The 18,034-nt window shown below is 39.5% G+C and overlaps 2 protein-coding genes across 2 annotated transcripts; both read right to left on the bottom strand.

The window, feature by feature from the left end:
• Positions 1-14,535: 14,535 nt before the first annotated feature.
• Positions 14,536-16,467, bottom strand: LOC113766799. Its single transcript, XM_027310950.1, has 2 exons — positions 14,920-16,467; positions 14,536-14,811 (listed from the first exon to the last, which is right to left on the bottom strand). The coding sequence occupies exons 1-2, from the start codon at positions 16,465-16,467 to the stop codon at positions 14,536-14,538; spliced, it is 1,824 nt and encodes a 607-aa protein (XP_027166751.1).
• A 54-nt stretch (positions 16,468-16,521) lies between these two features.
• On the bottom strand, positions 16,522-17,703 carry LOC113766798. The gene is made up of 2 exons (XM_027310949.1): positions 17,264-17,703; positions 16,522-17,170 (listed from the first exon to the last, which is right to left on the bottom strand). Exons 1-2 carry the CDS (start codon positions 17,701-17,703, stop codon positions 16,522-16,524), a joined length of 1,089 nt encoding a protein of 362 aa, XP_027166750.1.
• Between the last annotated feature and the right edge of the window lie 331 nt (positions 17,704-18,034).

The raw sequence follows: 18,034 nt of genomic DNA, 5'->3' as shown, positions 1-18,034 counted from the left end.
TACCAAACTTACATCTATGGAGAAAACATCCTTTCTTTATTAATAAAGAAAAATTTCATACAAGAATACAACTTGAATCCAAACTTAGCCATTGTATAATTTCTCTCACCTCCCAAGAATTCTGTCTCATCCCATGTATAAGGCTACATATTGCCCTTGGTGTGTCATTTTGTAGTTTGCTAACCCTCACCTAGTTAAAAGCCATATTACTTGGCCAACACCCAAGTAGTAATAGGAAATAATTACTATTTTCTAGACTTATACAAAATAGGAAATAATTTCTAATTCTTCAAAACAAAAAAATAGGAAATTCCTGAACTACTACTTCATATAACTAAACAATAAGAAAACTAATTATTTCTATACAAAATAAGAAACAGTGCCTAAAAAGTATTAAGCCAATTTCCTAATATTTTACTTTGAAACTTACTAGCAGCTCCACTTGTTTTAAATTTGCATTGTTTAATTAAGATAAAAGATGAACCAAACTACTCGATACTTGAATCAAGTTTGACTCGATAAAAACTTGCTCAAATTTGATTTGCAAACTGATCAAGCCAAACTTAAACATCATTTTGTGTTTGGTAAAATTTTAAATTCAGTTTGATCTTAGCTTGATTAGTATAAAACTTGATTTTATAGGTAAAACATTCAAATTACTCCAACTCAACTTATGTCTGACTTGGTGAAAGCTCGTTTGAGCTCGACTTGGTAAATAAACAAGCTAATTTAAATACAATTTCAAACTCGTTAAAATAATCATACAAATTTGAATACTAGAAAATTTGGCATGATTAGCTTCCTTTACACCCTTATGTTTAGAAAACTTGAAAAAAAAAAAAAAACAAAACGAAACAAGAACTGGTTCTCAATCTACTGGAATTCAATCTTGCTGTTGTACTTAAAATGCAGCCATGCTGAAAATATCTATGCATTATTAGTTGGCCACTCACTTCGACTTCTTCTTATCTTCAACTTCTTCCTCCTCTTTCTTTTTTTTTTGGTTTCAGTACGGTAAACCCATAAAATTATATTTCTACCCACTTTGCCCCATTATTGTCTTACAGCATTACTAAACAACACGAATGATGATTGCGAAATACAAATTAGGGACATGAGATTCACGAAATAGAGGACGTAGAAAACAAACAGGAGAACAAGAAATTTATTTTATCTTCTACTCACACTTTAATTAATCATTTTTCTTTCTTTTAACTTACAATACTCAACCTCCTTTAACTTCAATTTCGTTCAAAGTTTCTCTTTAAGTTTTTTTTCGTGCCTTAAACATGACACATTTCCTACTACTTTTTTCTTTTAAACAAAAATAAAACATTGATACGTGGCTCTGAAGGTGCGGTATAATTTGTTCCTTTTGTTTTCTGGGTAGAAGTTCTTGGAGTATGACCGCTCATGAATAAGTTGTTTTCTCCCGTGGGGCATTTGATGGCCTATATCCTTTCTTATCATGGTTGCTATTACAATACAGCCAGCCAACGAAAGTAAATGGAGACAGAGAGATGTCGCATCGAGAGGAAGGCAAGGCTGATCCTGTTTCATCGTCGGGACCAATAAATAGGGAATTTGAAAAATCTAAAAGAAAAGAAGAAAACAAATGTAACTGTGTCAATTTACAAATAACCAATATTGGTGAGAAGAGGATTGGATTGGGTGGCAAGATGGGAAGGATTGTAAATAAGAAATTTTGAATTAAAAACCTTCTACTTATAAAAGTTAATAAAAATAAAAATAAAAAAGTAACCAATATGGGTGGAGTCAATACATATAGAGACTAACTGTGTACATTACAACTAATAACACGCATAAACAGAATAAATTCACATTTAATGAGACTTGAATCAATGGCCTATGATTATTGAATCTTAACCTTGATTTACTAGACCAAGGCCTCACGGTACAAATTGTATAAGTTAACTATTTACTTGGTCAATGCCAACTGTGGAGGCTCAGAAACTGAAAGTTTTTTTAAAAAAAAAGATTTCCATGCTAATAAGAAAGATGGTACGCCACAAAATTTAATTACTACCAAATTATGTAAATGACAATTTGTAGAAAAAAATACAAAGTAATAATCATACAATAAGTTATACCTCCCCACTTTGAATTGGGTTAACTTTTTTTCTAAGCCTGTTTCAAGCAAAATTCACCCAACTTATTCAAAAAGTTTAAGCTGCGAAATATTTATATGAAGAAAAACTATTTCAATACAAGATAAAAGATGTAAAGCAAGTCGCAAAAGATTGGATTTTTTGGATTATTGGAGCACTCCTTATTGGAAAGGACGAAAATTCAATATCACATCATAGGACCAGCTGGTCAATTATTTTGCAAGGCGAAATAGTTATGAAATTGACATGAAGAAAGAGTTCCCACACGAGTTCATGAATCTATGAGATATGGGGACTAGTCGTGGTCGCCACCTGGAAAATTTGGGAAAATTCCTTTTTTTTATTCCCAACCAATAAAGTATGGATGGTTTCAATTTGATTGCGTCTATAAAGCAAAACATGTTTTAAAACCATAAGTCGCTTTCAAAAATAATAGTCTGCTCGATCAATTTGGACAAGATTATAAGAAAGGATCAAAGGCCCTTGGCAATTACAGAGTTCCAACTGATTATCTAGGCCATTCAAATTTAATTTGCTTAAAAAAAATTTCTTTTATAGTTGAAACTTGAAAGCCCATACTTGGTCGACATTATTTCGGCCTGATTTTGACCGTTACTTGTAAACTATGCCCTTATCTTCTCAGAAAGTAGCAACCATCCCCACGGTCTTGCTCCTCCTTGTTTGTTATTCTGCATCAGAAGACCACCAACATAAAATCAACCCTTACTTCTCCCTTTCCAATCTTAACTTTGCCGACAAATCTATCATTTTTTCCTTCCCTTCACGCAATCTCCTTCCACTCAAATCAGGGAAGCAGTACCCATGAAATATTCTTTTGGGATAAGAACAAGTTCATATCATATATGAGGCGTCCTCATTATATAATATCACCTAATTTTAGATTTTGATTTTGAAACAAAATCAGTTTTTTTTTAGTTCTCATTTGCTTTTGCTTCTAAATTTTAGATTTTTTTAAAGGTTAAAAAAGTCAAAATCTAAAATCTACCCAAGAGTAGTAATTTTGTTGATTTTGATCAATCTGCTTTCTGTAAAGTCTACAGCTAATACAACTGCATCAGAGTAATAGAGATCCTTAATTAGCTTATTAGTGTTCAAACACTATTCCATAAGGAAATAAGATGATATTAATTGATTTTAAGAAATAAAATCTCAATTTTATTTGTCCTTAAAGTAAATTGGCTTATTCTTTTGCTTTTTTTTTTTTTTTTTGAGTTTGTGCCTGCGGGTCTATGGAAGGGCTAGTCCGTGGGGGAAGAAAGATGTTGGAAGATGAATGAGAGAAGCCAAGTAAGAAAAGAAGAAACAAGAAACGGTGTTGTTTGGGGAAGTGTTTTGAAACTCGAACTAGATTGGTCATTGAATCAAAAAATCCCTCACCTGCTCAGCCTGAGTTTACAAATTATTTTGAACCGCAATGACCTGGTAAAAAATCCAGTTTAATCATGAAAAGCAAGGAAAAATAGAAAAGTTATTCATTTGTTTTGTGCACCCTTTTCTTTTTTTATTCTTTTAAATTCCTTTTAAAGTTTTCCATAAAATATGTCTACCATAGTTTGATGGTTCTTTTTTTTTTTTTCCGAAACGATATTTGATTATATTACTTCCAAAACATGTACAAGTGCGAGCAAAGGCTCGAGATAACTTTACAATCAGTGTGTTTAACACTGAGGAAACAAAGTTCCTCATCGATTGTGATGCCTAAGGCATATAGACTAATCCTAGAACTTAGATGATTGTTACCACTATTAACTAGACAAAAGGAGCACATATGAAACATCCCTTTCAATTGTACAATATCCTCCACCATAGTAGCTACTCTAATATCACTTGCCTTTTGAGATCGTATGAGATTGAGAAGTTGCTTGTTCAGAACCTGGAATTGTACCTTCCTTTGTTGCAAGGTGGTTGCTTTGCACATAGCCAGTTTAAGTGCTACTGCTTCGTCCACTAGTTGTACCCCTGAACTTCTTTCTCTTAATGCCCATCCTATCTTTGGCTCTTGGTTCCCCTCAGCTAAAGTGATTCCAATGCCTAAGACAGGTTTGTCTGTGTAACTTGTTGCCGCAACTCTCATGATCACTGTTCCTCCTTCCGGCTCTAATTGCTGGTCATCATGGTTGTCAAGTGATGTTTCTCCTGTACTCATCCTAGTTTCCTTGTTTGTTGCTTCTTCAAATTCTAGCCATTCCTCCTGAGCCTTCTTAATTGTCTTCCACGGCTGATGATATTCCCCCTTGAATTCCCAATCATTTCTGGCCTTCCATATCTGCCACAGAATGTTGACAGTGAGGGCCAGATGTTGTGCTCCTGATGCTCTATACCTTGCCTCGGTGATTGCTGTCCACCATCTTTTGAAACATCCATTATATTCTTGCGTGCCTTAGTTATATCCATTATATCCATTATAGTTTGATGGTTCAATTGCAAAACATACCCCTTAGTTATAGCAAATCCCCCACTAAAATTATGTCTGTTGACTTTACTCCACCGTTACTCCATTAATCAACTCAAGCATTATATTCCGGTAATGTCAAAAAGACATTCATACCTAGTAAATGCCCTCAAGGTATTACAGGTTTTATATTTTACCCTATAAAATTATCTTTTTCTCAATTTGTAGTTTTGTCCCAAGACCATTATTTAACTCCAATGTTTTATAATACCCAAGAAAAACAATGTCTAAAAACATTTATATCGTTGACATGATAGTGAACAAAATAATACCTTTATGGGTATGAATCTAGTTAAATTTTATCTTTTAATTACACTTTTTTTATATAGAGGGACATATCTTGCACATCTCATGCCATAAATTGCAAAATAACAAAATCTTATTTAAAAATTAAAATGTGACATATTACTAAATTTCTAAAAACTGCTTAATAACTATTAATCTCTCTTTTTGATTGTGCATATAGGTTTAATTTTCATTTAATGGCTAGATTTTTGGTTTATATAAAAATATACACTTTTTCCTATTAGTAATACTCAAAAATGGAAAAACATGATGGATTTGGCTTCCAAAGCTTCTACAATCAATTTGTAATGCTGAGAGGTACTTTCTTCAAATTTCAACGATTTATCATAGGGTATTTTTTTTATATATTGGTGAATTTAACTAATAGGGGAACAAAGTGAGAAAAAGACAATATATTAGAAGGTAAAATGCAAAACTCACTATATTCATGGGGGGAATCTTATAAATAATCCAAGTTTGATACTCAAAAAACATTTATTGTGCTTTGTCTTGATCTATGGATAATTTGGACAACTATGATGGTCTACTCTGCCCCTGTGGGGTTTCCATCCCACATCGGTTCTCTAGGGGGGTTGGGTTGGGTTTATAAGTCCCTGGGAGCTCTTCAAGAGTTGCCGGCTTTTGAGGTGTCTTCTGGGATTAAGGTTTATAGACAAAAGTCTTCCGTTTCGGAAAAAAGACAAAACAATGGGTACACACAGGGGAGTTATAGTTTCCATCTCACATCGGTTCTCTGGGAGGGTTGGGTTGGGTTTATAAGTCCCTGGGAGCTCCTCAAGAGTTGCCGGCTTTTGAGGTGTCTTCTGGGATTAAGGTTTATAGACAAAAGTCTTCCGAAAAAAAAAATGATGGTCTACTCAAATTTTTTCAGGGTCAAAAGCAGTAAGCCCCAAAACGTTTGGAATGCTTTGCACTATAGTCGCTTTTTTTTTTTTTTGGGTGCCATTTTAGTACTTGTGTTAGTCAAACTTAACATTTGACTGTTAAATGGTAGTAATTTCCAAAATTACCCCATCGAATATGAAAAAAATACCTGTTGTCGTAAATTTAATAAAAAGATCTCCACAATGCTTTTACCTAAGCAAAAACCCAGTAACCATTTTGTATAAATATAAAAAAAATTTTAAAATTTAAAAAAAAAAAGAAAAAAATCACAACGCTTTTAATCAACTTAGATGAAGTGTTGTATTTTTAACACTTCTTCGTCAACAATTTTTTTTAAATCTATCTAAACCAACATTTCTTTCTTTCACTTATCTTTTTGCTTCAATACGTTTTGTACCTAGGGATTTATGCTTCCTTTTCCCTCAAAATTATGAGCTAAATACATTCGTTTCCAGAATAGAGAATTAGCAATAGCAATGCTATTATTCATGTTCAACTCATTTGAATTTGAAAAATTTTGATCACAGAATAAAAAAATGAAACTTTTTTTTACCCTAATAAACAAATAAACTTGAAACAAGATTGAAATTGTTTGCCAATAGACAAATTAGTGTGCAAGCGGATTGAATATATTAGTGAACCCCCTCAAAAAATTATATTGTTACCCCACTTTGCCCCCTTATTCTCCTTACCAGCATTGCTAACCAATGCAAGTAAATATTGTCATACTTCTTTTCTACAAAATGAGGACGTAAATTTATCAGATAGAAAATAGAGAAGAAAAAAAAAAAGGAACAACAAGGAGTGAGGCCATTTTCTAGTTTTATATTTACATTTTAGTCATATAGTTAATCATTTTTCTTCTTTTAGATTGTAAAACTCAACCTCCTTTAATTTTCAATTTCATTTGAATGTTATTTAATTTTTTATCTTTGTTCTTCAAATTTGGCATATTTCCTCCAAAATTTTTTTTTAAGGAAAAGTACATAAAACATTGGCACGTGAAGTTGGTGGCAGGCATTTAGCTTGTATTCAAGTGGCCGCGAGGATGGAGTATCACTTGTATTCTGGGTAACTGTTCTTGGACTAAGGCCACTCATGGGTAAGTTATTTTCACCGGTGGGTTTTTGATGGCTTATCTCCTTCTTATCATGTTTGCTCCTGCAATAGCCAGCCAAAGAAACAGAATGAGAAAGAGAAATGGACGCATGGAGACGAAGGCCCGGCGTTGTCTGTTTGGTCATCGGTCCTAATTGACAGGGTGTCAAGCCTGTGCAATAATAAATACCTGCTCAAACAAAATATAATTTCTGTAGATAGTGATAAGTAGGGTCGAATCCACAGGGACTGGGGATAATTTATTTCTTTTAGAGTCCGAAGTATGGGGGATTTTTGGAGAATATAAAATAACTAATTAACTAACTAATAAAACAACTAATAGAAATGAATAGAAATTAATCAATAACCAATATGACTCTAGCCAAAGGTACAACTTTTCAGACACGGTCCATGCAACTGATCATCGACGCAAAGATAATTCAATTACTTATTAATAGATTGGTTATAGTTGCCATACACGCGATGAACAACCAGCCTTTCCTTAATTTCTCGATAATTAAGGTACGACCGTTAACTATTTCTCTAACCAAGAAATAACCATAGGTACGACCATAGGATTTAATTACTCGATTGCATTAATAATTAGAAAAACCCAATCCTAACCAACAAACACGCTACGGGGGTTTGTTTAAGTTAGATCATATGTTTCCCTAACATGAAACCAATCACGCTAGTCGCCACTGGTATTAATCAATTGAACAATTACTGATTCAATCAATTAATTTGGCATTAGATCATTAGGTTAATTCGAATATCGGGCCCTTGACATTCAAATAACATAACAAGCATAAGCAATTAAATCAGGAAACGCACAAATACCAATAAATAAAATAAATAAATAAAATAATTAAATCTCACAGATGTTCGAAACCGAGTCCTCAAATTGACCTTCGACTAGGAAAACTTAGCCACGCCTCATGAGAAAATCTCCAAGTAATTTAACTGAGGTTCAGGCCATCAAAGGAACCAAGAAAGAATAAAACTAAACTATGCTAAAAAAAACTCTATGTAGCCTTTCTTCCGGTTGTCCTTATATAGCCAAAAGGAAATGACTAAAGCTATCTAGGTGGTCCCCACACATGTGGACAAAGTCTCCAAATTGCTTCTTGTTCCAAGTCTCTCTAAGTTGCTTTCTTTGAGGAGCCCCAAATGACTAAATATCTTTTACTAGCTTTGTGGTCCCCCCACCAATTCAAGGCCCCAAGGGTTGAAGCCCTTAGAAGTCTTCATTTTCTCTATAAAATCCCTCATTTTTGGTAGTTTTCTATTTCATTCCTGAAATTAAGTCCAGATACCAAATATAAGTAGATATCACCAATTAACACAATATTTGGCAGGGATAAAAGGGGAAATTAATAATAGAATTACTATCAAATAATGCCCTATCAATTCCCCCCACACCTGAATCATGCTTGCCCTCAAGCATGAGAACCGGTATTGGACACCAAAATTAGACAATGGCTATTCTCCACTTACCGTATTGCCACAATACTCAAAGAAATATATATCAAGCATCACAGGTCAAGATCACAGAAAAATCGCCCCGGTTAGCCTCCTAACCATCGACTCTTCCAATTTAAAGCAAACTAATCTAGGGAGAAAGGATAATTACTCACATTCATCAGCGACTGGTCCAATTATTAACTAAAATCTCAACATTAGCCTATGAATCGGTAGCTGACTCCTTTCACATTCGACACACTTTTTATTTATTTCTTTCTCTCTCCCTGTTTTCTTTTTTTTTTCTCTTTTTTTTTGATTGTTTTTATTCAAAGGGCTTAGTCCCTCTAGCCATTAGAGCCTTTTGACGCGAACTCCAACATTTGTCAGATGAAGGGGCCCGGTTACTCAACTCCGCTTGCTAGGTGACTCAGTGCTCATAGCCATCACCACCTTTTGACGCGAGGATCAACACTTTAGGTGAAGATCCCCAGTTACTCGGTGGCGATAACTAGCGGAGCACAGCCAATGCTAACCATATAGCACAATAACTAAAACAACGCAAAAAAAATAACAGTAGCCAGCAAACTTCCAAACATGGAGAACTAAAATTAATAGCCGGACCAAATCACATGAAAAATGCCAACAGTCATCCCATATGCCTAGAAAAGTTAACTAAAAATTAGAAAAGTCAAGCACTTGCTGATATTCACCAGAGAGATATTCCTGACTTAACCCCCTTAGCTTGATACCATGTTTTTACTAAAACTCGGCAATATCAGAATTAGAGACAAAAACCAACATCCGACTTGGTATTCAAATTAGAACTGACCACTAGAGAAAGGAAGAGAAGATAAACGAAAATGAGATAACCATCAAACTAAGAGCAAAGGAAAAACACCAATCAGGGAATACTAGCACTCAAACAGAGACCCCCCCACACCTAAATGACACATTGCCCTTAATGTGATAAACCAGCAACAAAAGTAAAGAGAAGGGCAACGGTACTTCCCCAGAGTCGTCAAAACATGGGAGGGTTAGGCAGAAACTGAGGAGGGAACCCGGCTTGCTGCATAAATGCCGCTAGATTCTGCGCCATATTGTGCACGTTAACGTCAATGTGTTTCTGCCGCGTCACAAGCCTCTCGACCGTGTTTCGGAGATGGTGCCATTCCTCGGCCGTTGGGACAGGAGGGGGGGAGCGGAAGAAGAAGGACCGGGGTCACCGCCTGCCGTGGAGGCTCTGGCAAAGGATAAACGAGGAGGAGGTCTAATCGGCCCCGGGGGAACAATCTCTCACCCGTTGTCACCCTCCCGTACCAAACCCATTCGCTCCAAGTACGGGATGTCAAGGCCTCCATTTGACAAGCAACATGTAAATCATGGTTAGAGAGATCAAGCAACTGTAAGTTAACAGCCAAATGGGTGATATACGACCCAAGAATCAAGGGGCGCTTCTTCTTTGTCAAAACAGACTTGAATTGAGAAGCGAGCCAACACCCCAAGTTAATTTTAATATTATTATGCATACACCATATGAAAAAGAACTCTGGCTTAGACAATATACCCGAGCATTTCGCCTACCCGAGAAACTATACGCTAGGAAGCGCTGGATGTAGCGAGAAGCCGGGTTCTTGATGTAAGAGCTCTTGGACTGGCGAGGATCATAAGGGGCAGGGTCGACGGACAGCGCCTCCCACATACTTCGATAACGAGAGAATAAAGGCTCTATGTAGTCGCAGGCACTCTCGGCATACTCCCGAGAGGCGGCATAGGCCGTATCAATAAAGCCAAAAGCTAAATTAAAATCAGTAATCGACTGGTGGAACTCCTGACCCATCAATCGAAAGCGAATGACATCGGGGGTAGACACAGTATAACCAGTAGTAATGGTGAACTCAAAAGTGGCATAAAACTCCCTAACCAACTCAACAAAGGCCGGGAGGTCAACAATACGAGAATATGGGCGCCACCCAATGCCATTGATCAAATGGTGGACGGGGACGCTAATATCTAGAAGGCCCAAGCTGGCGGCGTCCAGATATCGGCAGGGAGTGATCTGCCGCTCACAACAAACAGCATATCGCTGCTTGTCGGCGGCCCTAGTGAAGTGCAGATTTCCCCCAAAATGTGCAGGGTCAGAGATATGGACGTCCCTCTGTCTCCCAAGGCGAGCTCTCCTCCCAGAGGAGGAAGGTTCGTGCGAGGGGTCAGAGTCGGGAATAGTGGGTTTGGGTGGTGGAGGCTGTGATTGTCTAGGTGCCCAAGACTTAGAAGAAGATCGAGGCCTCACCATGGTGACCAACAGGCAAACCAAAACAATAGAAAGCACAAAATAGGAATCCAAGAGCTAGAAAAAGACCCCAAACAAGTCCAGTATACCCAACCCAACCGAGTAGCAATTATAAGCGTCACGGGCGCCCCTGATAAGCAAATATAAGCGTCACGGGCGCCCCCAAATTTAACCAGCAATCGCAGTAATTCACCTACAATTGGACACCAAATATATGAATCAGACACACGTGGACCTAAAATCGGCGTCACTGTCTCTAAATGGACAGTCAAGAACCCACAACAATTTACTAAATTAGTAATTGAGCCAAGCAACAGGCAATTCCAGCAACAGCAGTTGAAGTTAAACAAAAATAGCGCAACGACATTGGACAGTTAATCACACATTCAATCCAACCAAAAGTGCTAGCAAAAGCAGATCAGAATGTGGACAACAGCTATAGGCAAAAGGAACCGCACCAGTACCACTGGTGTATGCACAGGGAAAATTTAGATCAACTGCCCAACAATTCAGTAAATATTAGAAAGCATCCCACATAGAGCAACAACTGAACTCAATTTTTTTTCACAATGAACCCTAGAACTTGCCCAACTCAGTTAACTATCAGAGAAACCCTCAAAACCAACCCTAAGATTACAGGAGAAATCCCACAATCATGGCGGACAAATACAGCGAATTATCCCTCCACACGAAGTAAGGGGAGGGCAAACAATTCCAGTAGGTAATGTCTAGAAATTTCTACTAGGGAGGGAAAACAATACCTCCACCTGTCAACTTTGGACAGGTGGCGACGGCGCACTGAGGAAGGAAACGCGAGAGGGCCTGTATGCGAGATGGCGACGCTGGTGGGCGCCGTGCGGCTGGGCAGGCGGGGGAGAAAGGCGCGACGTGCGGCTGTCGTGCCTGGTGGTGCTCGCAAGGCAGCGGAGAGAGGGGGAGCTGGTGGAGGTCGAGCGATGGTGGCGGACGAAACGGCAATGGAGGAGATGCGCGCGGCCGTGGGTGCGAGTAGCGGAGTAGCGGCAGTTGGCGGCGGGCTGGCCCGTGGTAGAGCTGCGAGGTGAGCGATGCCCGCGCGCGCGCGAAGACGGCGGCGCGCGATGAGTTTCTCGCGGGCTGTGGCGGCGCTCGGCGAAGGGTTTCAGTCGCAAGAGAAAGGGGAAAAGGGAAGGCGAGGCAGCGGGGAAGAAAGGAGAAGAAGAGGGGAAAAAGAAACAGGGGAGCGGCAGAGGAGAAGAAGAAAAAGAAAAAAAAGAAAGAAAGGAAAGAAAGAAAAGAAGAGAAGAAGGAAAAAGGAAAGGAAGAAAAAGAAAAAAAAAAAAGAAAAAAAGAAAGGCCGCGCTATGCTCTGCCATATATATATTTTTTTTTTTGAAATAATAATAATAAAAATAAATAAATAACAATTTTTTCCTTTGCTTTTGGGTCGTCAAACATGGCGTGGGCACGCCCAGATTAGAAAACATCCACTGACTCAGAGAGTCACCTTACGCACTTTAACGCGTGCCCTCCTCGCGTGGGCACGCCAAGATTCTATTTTCTGCCGGCGTCGCGAGATGTTGAGAATTTACTAACACGGTGCGGGCACGCCATGTTTTACAAACGTCCTCTGACCATGGGACTTGGACTGAGACGCTTAACGCGTGCCCTCCTTGCGTGGGCACGCCAAGATTACCTATCCTGATCAGAGTTAAAAAACATCAAGAGTGACTAGTACCCACGTGAGAAACGACATAATTGAATAATTAAGCACTAAAACAACAAAATTAACAATTGGGTTGCCTCCCAAAAGCGCCTTTCTTTAACGTCTTTGGCTAGACGTTGTCCAAAACTTTGCTTAAACTAAGCAAATCGAGTCCTCTAAGTGCATCATCTCCACTCGCTCAATTGGGAAACCTTCATAATATGGCATGAGACGGTGACCATTCACTACAAATTTCTTCTCTTTTTTCAAACTTTGGATCTCTACTGCACCATAATGAAAGACATTAGTCATAACAAAAGGGCCAATCCAACGAGAACGTAATTTACCTGGAAATAACTTCAATTTGGAGTGATACAGTAGAACTTTTTGCCCACAAACGAATGTCTTCCTAGAGATCTGTTGGTCATGAAAAATCTTATTTTTCTCCTTATAAATTACCGCATTCTCATAGGCTTCATTGCGAATCTCCTCCAACTCCTGTAACTGTAACTTCCTTTGAATTCCGCCCTCCTCAATATCCTTATTGCATTGCTTAACCGCCCAAAATGCTTTATGCTCGAACTCCACTGGAAGATGGCAAGGCTTACCAAATACCAACCTATAGGGAGACATCCCTATAGGTGTCTTGTAAGCGGTCCTGTATGCCCACAAAGCATCTTCCAACCTTGAACTCCAGTCTTTCCTATCAGGGCGGACCATATTTTCCAAAAATAGATTTTATTTCCCTATTCGAGACTTCAGCCTGGCCATTGGTCTGTGGATGGTAGGAAGTGGAAACCTTATGAAGTACACCATATTTCCTGAACAAAGCAGCAATTGTCTTGTTGCAAAAATGCGTCCCCCTATCACTCACAACTGCCCGTGGCATTCCAAATCGCACGAAAATGTTATACTTTATGAAACCTGCTACCACCTTTGAATCATTAGTGCGGGTGGCTTTTGCTTCCACCCACTTAGAGACATAATCCACTGCTAGTAAAATATATAAAAATCCACTAGAATTAGGAAAGGGACCCATGAAATCTATACCCAAAGTATCAAAAATCTCAATGAAAAGCATGGGCACCTGTGGCAGTTGATCCTTTCGGGATAAATTGCCTACCCTCTGACATTTATCACATGTTTTACAAAACAAGTAGGCATCCTTAAATAAGGTAGGCCAATAAAATCCACTTTCCAACACTTTTCTAGCAGTCCGTTTAGGTCCAAAATGACCCCCACATGCAAAAGAGTGACAGAAAGTCAATATAGATTGGAATTCACTTTCACTTACACATCGCCTCATTATTTGGTCAGCACCTTGTTTCCAAAGATAGGGATCATTCCAGACATAGTACTTTGCATCGCTTTTTAGTTTGTCCCTTTTCGCCTTGGGCCAACCTGCGGGCAATTTGTCAGTAACCAAATAATTCACAATAGCTGCAAACCAAGGAGGGGATGAATTAATAGAAAGTAAATGTTCTTCAGGAAAAGACTCCCTTAATGGTAATTCCTCCTCCGCTACCAGTATTCGACTTAGGTGGTCAGCTACTAGATTCTCTGCTCCTTTTTTATCTCTGATTTTCAAGTCAAATTCCTGCAGGAGCAATATCCATCTTATCAAACGGGGTTTAGCGTCCTTCTTGGTCAGTAGATACCTCAAAGCTGCATGGTCAGAATACATAATTACTTTAGCACCTAGCAAATAAGGTCTAAACTTTTCTAAAGCAAAAATAACAGCTAAGAGTTCTTTCTCCGTAGTGGAGTAATTGAGTTGAGCGCCATTTAAAGCTCTAGAGGCGTAATATATTGCGTGCGCCGCTTTCTCCACTCTCTGTCCCAAAACTGCTCCCACGGAGTGGTCGCTGGCATCACACATAACTTTGAATGGGAGATTCCAATCAGGGGGTTGGATGACAGGTGAAGAAGTGAGTAGTTTTTTCAACTTCTCGAACGCTTCTTTGCACTCCTCGTTGAATTCAAAATTGACATCCTTTTGCAAAAGCCTGAAAAGTGGTGCCCCGATCTTTGAGAAATGCTTGATAAATCTGCGATAGAAACCTGCATGTCCTAGAAAAGAACGAACTTCCCGTACAGTTACGGGGTAAGGTAAAGCAGATATCACATCTATTTTAGCTTTATCAACCTCAATTCCTCTAGACGACACTACATGTCCTAGAACTATCCCGTGCTCAACCATGAAGTGTCATTTTTCCCAATTGAGCACTGGGTTAGTCTCAATGCATCTTTTTAAAATCAATGTCAGGTTATCTAAGCAATCGTCAAAACTATCACCATAGACACTGAAGTCATCCATGAATACCTCAATTATTCTCTCCACATACTCAGAAAAAATGCTAATCATGCACCTCTGAAATGTTGCAGGGGCATTGCACAATCCAAATGGCATCATTCGATAGGCAAAAGTGCCAAAGGGGCAAGTGAAAGTTGTTTTCTCTTGATCCTCTGGTGCAATTGCTATCTAAAAATAACCAGAGAAACCATCTAAAAAACAATAATAGGCACGACAAGCTAACCTTTCAATTATTTGATCGACGAATGGAAGAGGAAAATGATCCTTCTTGGTCACCGCGTTCAATTTGCGGTAATCGATGCACTGGCGCCAACCCGTAGGCTTTCGAACTGGAACGAGGTCCCCTTCATGATTTTCTTCCACAGTTACCCCTGCTTTCTTTGGCACCACTTGGACTGGACTCACCCACGGGCTATCTGAGATAGAAAAAATGATTCCCACGTCCAGAAGGTTGATTACCTCTTTCTTGACCACTTCCATCATGATGGGGTTCAATCTCCTTTGTGGTTGTCTTATCGGCCTAGCATCCTCTTCCAGGCGAATTCGATGCATGCACACGGACGGGCTTATACCCTTTATGTCCGCAATTGTCCAACCTATAGCTTCCTTATGCTCCCTTAGAACCCGTAGCAGCTTATCCTCCTCCCTGGGTGATAATTTGGATGAGATTATCACTGGTAACGTCCATTTTTCACCTAGATAGGCATACTTTAGATGCTCGGGCAGAGGTTTTAACTCCACTTCAGGTGCCTGCACGATAGAGGGTAATAGCTTTAGGTGTGGTTCAGGCACCAATATAGGAGCGACATCATACCTTAGAGAACTTTGGCCTAGTGATTGCAAGGCTCCAACCATTCTTTGCAAACTGACATCTAACTCCATTTCACAAGTTGCTTCCAGATCCAAATGTTTGGTGATTGCTGTCTCCAATTCATCCCTGCTATTAATTTCAAACACTTCTTGCACCAAAGGGTCGATTACACTCATAGCGAAAATAGCATTAGAATGACAAGGATATCTCATGGCCTCAAATATATTAAAATGAACTATTTCTCCATCAAATTCCATCGTTAGGGTGCCCTCACTAACATCAATTTTTGTACGAGCCGTGCTCAAGAAGGGCCTCCCCAACAAAATTGGTGATGGATTTGGAGAACGTTCATTACCCATATCAAGAATATAAAAATCAGCGGGGAACACTAAATTGTTCACTTGCACTAACACATCTTCTATCACCCCATCGGGATAAGCATTAGTCCTATCAGCCAATTGAATTATAATGCCAGTTTCCTTTAAGGGACCCAAATTTAGAGAAGCATAAATAGCCTTGGGCATCACATTTATAGAGGCTCCTAGGTCTAACATGGCATTCCTAATGCTAGTGTTCCCGATTTTACAAGGGATAGTGAACATACCTAGCTCTCCACACTTGGGCGGAAGTTTTCTTTGAAGCACTGCGGATACGTTCTCTCCCACAATTATCCTTTCATCTCCCCTCAATTTCTTCCTATTGATGCATAGGTCCTTCAAGAATTTGGCATACCGGGGTACTTGCTTAATTGCGTCAAGTAAGGGGATATTTATCTCCACCTTTCTAAACATCTCCAGAATTTCCTTTTTCTTGTTATGCTTTTTAAGCCTTTCCAACCTGCTAGGAAAAGGTGGTGGGTTAGGCTTAACTGGAACCACTGGGGTACGTATTACCTTTTTATTTATGCCGGGCGTTCCTTCTTCCTCAAGCTCCTTCTCAATGCGGTCCTCATTCTTGTCCTTCGGAGCTACTGGTGCTGGTCCTTCAACCTCTTTCCCACTCCTGAGGGTCATTGCACTTACATTCTTGGGATTCACCTCAGGTTGGGATGGCAGTTTTCCCTTTCCCTAGGAGTCCAGTCGGTTGACAATTGAGGCCAATTGACTCATCTGATTTTCCAAGTTTTGCATACGCGCCTTCGTCTCTTGACTGCTGGCCTCAGTGTCCTGCTGAAATTTCATAGTGTTAGAGGCTATGATTTTAACCATGTCTTCTAAGGACATACCTGGGTTAGAGGAGGGTTGATTCTTTGTTTGATATTGTTGCTGGAAGCCCTGTTGTCTATTGGGGGTGAAATTTTGTTGCTTATTTCCCCCATAGCTCAGATTTGGATGATCCCTCCAACCCGGATTGTATGAGTTGGAATAGGGGTCATACTGTCTACGTGGCATGGGCATGTTACCAGCCATGTTTGCTTGCTCAATTCCCTCCTCTTGTAACTGTGGGCACGAGTCGGTGGTATGACCACTGTTCGTACAAATCCCACACACCTTGGCCTGCTGTACATTTCCTACAGCTATCTGTCGAACAAATGAGGTTAATTCAGATAACTGCTGTTGAATGGAAGATGAGCTTACCTCGTTGACCTTTCTCGTAGGAACATCCTCTCTTGTACCAAACTGCTGGCAGTTCTCTGCCATTCGCTCGATTAGTTCCCAAGCCTCTTGGGTAGTTTTATTCACCAGTGCACCTCCACTTGCTGCATCAATGATATTTCTATCGTTTATCAGTAGCCCCTCGTAGAAGTACTAAATCAGCAGTTGATCACTTATTTGGTATTGAGGGCATCGGGTGCGCAGCCTGGTGAACCTCTCCCAATATTCATACAAGGATTCCCCGTGAAATTGTTTGATGTCACATATTTCCTTTCGCAAACTAGCAGCTCTGGACGCAGGGAAATATTTTTCAAAAAATTTTTTCTGCATCTCTGGCCACGTGGTGATAATGCCTGCAGGTAGACAGTATAACCAGTCTTTTGCCGAATCCTTGAGAGAAAAAGGGAAGGCCTTTAACTTAATTTGTTCATCAGTTACTCCCGAAGGCTTCATACTCGAACACACCACATCAAATTCCTGCATGTGTTTGTGGGGTTCCTCACCTGACAGACCATGAAAAGTAGGCAACAAATGTATTGGACCAGGTTTTAATTCAAAAGCTGCATTCTCACTAAGGCGAGGGAAAGTTATGCAGAGAGGTTGTTGGGTCAAGTTTGGAGCGGCCAACTCCCGTATTGTTCGTGCATTTGCCATGGTGACTTCCTCCTGGTCCGAATCACTCGAGTGATCACTATGCAGATTTAACGATTCCACCTCCGGATCCAGTCCTTGAGATGCACCACTGGACTGCTCCTCTCTGAGCTGTCTAGTCTCTTTCCTAGTTTGACGTGCAGTCTTCTCTACTTCAGGGTCAAAAATTAAGTCGCCTGTACGAGAAGAACGAGGCATAAACTAAAAAAATACCAGAAAGAAAGAAAGAAAGCAAAAACAAATTAGATTTAAAAAGGAACAAATAATTAATGCCAGTCCCCGGCAACGGCGCCAAAAATTGACAGGTGCCGAACCTGTGCAATAATAAATACCT

Source organism: Coffea eugenioides, chromosome 3 (assembly GCF_003713205.1).
Source record: "Coffea eugenioides isolate CCC68of chromosome 3, Ceug_1.0, whole genome shotgun sequence".
NCBI lineage: Eukaryota > Viridiplantae > Streptophyta > Magnoliopsida > Gentianales > Rubiaceae > Coffea > Coffea eugenioides.
This window is presented reverse-complemented; position numbering and strand designations above follow the sequence as displayed.